Source organism: Pteropus vampyrus, unplaced genomic scaffold (genome assembly GCF_000151845.1).
Source record: "Pteropus vampyrus isolate Shadow unplaced genomic scaffold, Pvam_2.0 Scaffold1, whole genome shotgun sequence".
In the NCBI taxonomy this organism is placed as follows: Eukaryota; Metazoa; Chordata; class Mammalia; order Chiroptera; family Pteropodidae; genus Pteropus; species Pteropus vampyrus.
Window position 1 is genome coordinate 20175649 of NW_011888782.1, and position 5965 is coordinate 20181613.

Consider the following 5965-nt stretch of genomic DNA (forward strand, 5'->3'; position numbering starts at 1 on the left):
TTCCTACCTAGAGGAGAAAGGCTGCGAGAGGGGGCCGACCAGCCCAGGCTCCTGACCACCAGCCTGAGCCTCGGTGAACCACACGGAGCCCATTCAGTGCGGTTCTAATTCTTCCGACATCTCACTCTCATTCTTTGATGATATTTGTCTCCATCCAGCTTACACATAAATGTTTTCAGTAAAGTGCTCCAAATGCTTTGTTCAGAAATCCGAATCCACATGAAAACAATGGCAACAAGAAAAAGGTGTAAACTCTCCAGAACAGGCCCAGATTTTGAAAATGTGATAAAAACGTTATTGTGTGTTCCAACTTTTCACACAAGAATTGGAGGAGATTTAACACCAGGAATAATAAACAGAGGAAGACCGGCTAATGCAGAGCAGATGGGCCTGCAGGGCAGTGCTAAGCATTTCAGCTGCATTCCCCTTGGACCTTGGATGACTTAATGCTGGTTTCTTTAGTTAAAAATAAAGTTAATGCAATGGGGGAAATCATAAATATGGCTGTTTTTATTTCTGGGGTGGCGAATGGACTAAAGATTTTAAGAACCTACTATGTGGCAGGCATTTGCCATTCGCTGCTTTTTCCTGACCACGGCCCCATTTTATAGAGGAGAAAACCAAGGCTCTGAAACTGTAAATCGCGTACTGAAAGGGCATACAGCCAATATAACAGTGGATCAGTCCTAGGTCTGTCTTGCCCATGCCATGGTTCTGCACACTGAGGTAACAAGAGCAGGGAAAAAGAGTCATAGTCAAATAGATGTGAGAAGCACTGATACGCACACATACATATGTATATGTATGGATATATATGGATATGTGTATATGTATATATGTGTATATATATACACACACACACATATATATCTATATATACTGAGAGATATGTATATATATGTACATACATATTTACATAGTAATAGCCTTATTGAGGTATCATTGGTATGCAATAAACTGTATATATTTAAACCATGCAACTTGATAAGTTTTGACATATGTCTATACCCGTGAAACCATCATTACAATTCAGATAGTGAACATATGCATTACTCCCAAAAGTTTCCTCATGCCCCTTTGTGATTCCTCCTTTTCGTTCCTCTCATCCTCGATCTCAGACAACCGTTGACACTATGTCTAACTCAGTCTAGGCTCAGTCTAGAAGTGAGACGAAATGTGTTTTTGATCCATAATAATGTTGGAAAACTGGAAGGGGTTTCCTTATGCTTTCTGTCACTATAGATGAGTTGCATTTTTAAGAGTTTTATATAAATGGAATCATATAACATGTATTCTTTTTTGCCTGTCTTCTTTCACTGAGCATAGCAATTTTGAGATTCATTCATGTTATTATAAATTTGTTCCTTTATATGACTGTGTAGTATTCTCTTGTATCAATATGCCACAATTTGTTTATCTATTCATGTAAAGATGGACATTTAGGTTGTTTTCAGTTTGGGGCAATTACAAATAAAATTGCTATGAACATTTGTGGTCAAGTTTTTATATGATATAAGCTTTCTATTTTCTTAGGTAAGTACCTAAGAGTGGAATGGCTAGATCAGATGGTAGATATGTGTTTAAGTTTTAAAGAAAATGTTAAACTGTTTTTCAAAGATAGTTGCACCATTTTACACCCCACCAGCAGTATCTGAGTTTCAGTTCCTCCCCACCCGCACTTGGTACGGTCAGACTTTTTAATTGTTTCCGTCTTAACATATATGTAGTGGCATCAAATTTTCTTATGGTTTTAATTTGTATTTCCCTCATGACTAATAATAGAGTTTGTTTTTGTGTGCTTGTTTACCATGTAGATATCTTCTTTAGTTGAGTGTTCAAATTTTTTGCATATTTTTTAATGGAGTCGTGTCCTGATATTGAGTTTTGTGAGTTCTTTGTATATGTTGGACATAAGTCTCTTAATCTCTGCTTTGTAAAGATTTCCCCTAAGTTTAAGCTTGTATTTTCATTCTCCTAACAATGTCTTTTGAAGAACAGAAGATTTGAATTTGGTGACATCCAATTTATGTTCCACATCTCTTAACTTCTATTTTATATTTTAAAAATCGTACCTACATTCTGGAAGATTCCTCTGGCTTGATTTTAACAACTCACAAATTTGCTCTTTCGGCAATCTGTTCTACTCAACTGATAATGCTGAATTTTTTTCAATGATCAAATTTTTAAAATAAAAATCATTCATAATGTTTGACACATGGTAATTTTGTATCTCCATGAGAAGATGAATTGTTTGGTTCGGCTTGGTCTATGAGTTCTACTTCCTCCAGTGTAAATTGTATACTTGGTAAAAAGGTGAAGTCTTTCTTGCACAGAGCTGGTTTTCCAGTCGCTTGGTGATTCTTAGCTGAGAAATCATCCACTCGAGGATCCCTGTTGGCCGGTCTTTGTATTTGGTAGCCCACCTCCAGGATGAGGAGTGAGAATTAGGCATATTGTCATCAGGGGTGGCTTTCTTGGGGCAGGACCTCCTTCCTCATTCCTCCTTAGTATTGCCACCCCCCTGGGACACTGTCATGGCTCTGTCTAAAGACTCATACTCCTTGCTCCTACAGGGAAGTAGACGCCTCTATTGCTGTTGCCTAGTACAAAGGGCACTAGGGACAGGGAATAGGAGAGAATATTGATCTGACAGCTCCTACTCTGGCATTCCAGCTCATTTCCTATCAGGTGCTCAGAGCCACTCCTCTCCCACTCTCTGGGACCTCCAGACTTTGAGTATTAGTAATGCTACCTTGCATCCTTCGCTTTTATGCAAGAGTCCTAGTCCCATGTGTGCCTAATTATAGGACTCTTTTTAAAATCTGATTAGACTGCCTTCTATATTTCAATGACTTTTCAAGATTTCTTATCCATAGGAGACTCTTTCTGGTTTTCCAACATTGTGGATCAAAAACACATTTTATCTCATTTCTAGAGACTTGTGGAAGGAGAGGCTATAACCGATGTTCAGTCCTCTTACCTGAACTGAACCTGTAGGCAATATTTGCATCTGTAGAAGAATCTCTTGGTATTTGAAGGCGCACCGGGTACATACCACATATACCAAATGTTGTCATGACAGTGTGGTTTGCAACTTTGATGTTGGCACTTTAGGAGAGTTTACTGGGGCCTATTTGCAGAGGGAGAAGCATAACCATTTTTAGAAATGAAAATCTAGACATTTCTCTCCCCTGTGAGAGTATATGTTAGAGAGGCCATGTGTCTATGCTACAATCAAGCGTCCCAGCCAAGCCCAACCTGTATCATTCCCGCCAAGGTACCAGACACGAGTGAAGCCATCTTGGTCCTCCAAACAAGCCCAGCCACCAGCTGAGTACACTGAGTAAACTCTGTTGATGACACATGAAACAGAACCAAAGAATTGCCCAGTCAAGCACCCAAATTGCTGACCTACACAAGTGTAAAATATAATAAAGTGGCTATTTTTTCCCCAGTGATACATAATTTTTATTATTGATCTTTTAACATAAAAATATTAAGAACTATATGAAAGGCTCATAAAGTGACTCTTTTAAACCATGAAGTTCTAGGACAGATTGTTGTGTAGCAATAGATAACAAAAGCACTTGGCACATGATAAATGCTCAATAAATACAGGTCAGAGTAGTTTTGATGTCAAATTTCGTTTTCCATGGCAAATATGTAAGAGTAGCCAGGAGTGGAAGATTATTGCCCTGATCCCACCTTCCTTGACCTTTTCCTTCCCCTGAGTCTCCCAGCAGTGTTGGGACTAATTTCCTAGTGTGGTGCACAGGGGGCCTTGATCCGAAAACCTCACTGTGAGTCACGTTAATTGTCCTCCTGCATAAAAGACACCACAGCAAACAGCCCCAAACCACTTCTAATTCCACCTCTGGTGCCATCTCCTGGAGTAATATTGAGCCTGCATTCTGAGCCCCAATTTCCCCTTTTTTAAATACAAATGGACACTTTCCAAGGGTACATCTGTTTCCGACAAGGCTACATAGCATGTGTCCCTCATACTTGACCCACTGCTCTTATGCAACCTTCAACTTTTTGGTATTTCTTTCTTCATCCTTCCCACACTCACATTTACCAAAACACCCTCCCTTGACCTCATGTATCCCTCTCATTTATCCTTATTCCTCCCTGCAATTCCTTCTTTAATTGGTCAACTATTAACCCTTCAGGTCTCAAATGAGATGTTGCTTTAGGGAGGCCATTAGGGCCCTCCCCCAAACAAGTACCTTTCCACTGTACCTCTAACTCACTCTTTACCAACCACCTCCCTGCATTTCAAGCTCTTTCATATAGTAATTTACTGGTTTATCATTAGCTTCCTTCACTAGACTGCTCTTTAGAAGAGCATGCTGTGTTCATCGCACTTAGCGGTCTTGCTATTGGCACGCAGATCTCTGGAGTGCTTCTTCCATGTTGACGGACAGCAACAGCTTCTTCAACTACCAGTGACATTGATTGAGGCTTTCAATATGCCAGGAATTGCTCGAATCTCATGACATGAATCTTGCCAATAATTCTATGAGTAGGTACTATTATCATCCCCATTTTATAGATGGGGAAACAGAATCTCCGAGGGGTTAAGGAACTTGTTTTGTTTGTTTGTTTGTTTGTTTGTTTGTTTGTTTTTCTATGACCGATAAATGTTGCAGCTGAGATTCAAATCCAGGAAGCTGACTCCTGGGTCAGTGAAGCCCTGTTGGGAAAGACTTCACCTTTGGGCATTGACTTATGTTGTCTTCTATTTTTAACAGGAAATGAGTCTTGTATGTGCAGTTGGTCCCTTCTTCACTAAGCTCCCTCTCCTAAATGTGGCTGTTGGTGGCTTGGTGGCCTACAGGGACCTCCACTCCCCACACGGATGTCCTGGATTCAAAGTGCATCTTCTCTGGTATAGCACATACACCCTCCCTCCCTATCCCCCTTCCTCATCAAAGGCATCCACAGCACCTATAATAAAAATTAGCCCTGGGATGGGAGAGGAGTATTCTGAGCAATAGCTGTGGCCTGTAGCGAACTGCATTCCTGAAGTTTTGGCTCTCAAAGCTCTGTGGATGGAGAGCCATTGCTTCCGACATGACTCACTCCTGTCTGAACCAGAGTGGCTGCGACAGAACATGACAAAATGAAACATTCCATTAAAAAAAAAAATTCTAAGAAGTTAAATAACCACAACCAAAGGGAGGGTGTGGAAAGAAAATAAAAACCAAAAAACAACTACAAGTGGAAAGAGAATGGTGAGTTCGTTCCTGGAGGACTAACGGAATATCTTCATCTTAAAATACTGGAACCAAAATGTGGCCAACTTTCTTCAGTCTTTGAGAGGACCTTTAGATTAGTGTCTGTCAAGTGCTTGGCACTCACAGGCAACTGAATAGGTGTTTGATAAGCGAGCTGACAATTTTTCTTACCTGCACGTGTGTGTATGCACACACACATGTGCACACACACTCACACACATACACTAAAGAGCGACACCTTAAACCCCACCTCCCTGCATTTGAACCATGAAAACAGTGGGTGGAAGCTTGAGGAAATCTTTAAGGAAGGCATCGTAGGAGTTTCCACTGATGGTTCACACCTGAGAAGCTGGTAAGATGCGATTTGACAGTTTACTGAAGTGTCTGTAGAGAAGCCCTGAGAAAGAAGCCTGGCTGGCATGCTGCTGCCGTCGTGAGGGTGAGCACTGGCTGCTCGGGCCGTGCTGTATTTGCTTCTGAGCCCTCCACAAGGCGCACCCGAAGCACGTGGGACGTGAGGTCCTGAACTTGTAAGCCTCAGAGGGCTCTAAAATGACCCACTTACAAATGAAGCCACCTTTAATTGCAAATTAGTACAGCCACTATGGAAAACAGTCTGGAAGTTTCTCAAAAAATTAAAGATAGATATACCTTTTTGACCCAGCAATTGCACTTTGGGGTATTTATCCAAAGAAAACTAAAACAATAATTCGTAAAGATCTATG

General features: G+C 40.8%; 1 protein-coding gene across 1 annotated transcript; it reads left to right on the top strand.

Moving 5' to 3' along the window:
- The first annotated feature begins 140 nt into the window (after nucleotides 1-140).
- Nucleotides 141-611, top strand: LOC105288740 (AP20 region protein 1-like). Its single transcript, XM_011355092.2, is given in 2 exon segments — nucleotides 141-424; nucleotides 427-611. Coding segments are annotated over 2 exon segments (417 nt in total). The 5' UTR covers nucleotides 141-192.
- The last annotated feature ends 5354 nt before the right edge of the window (nucleotides 612-5965 follow it).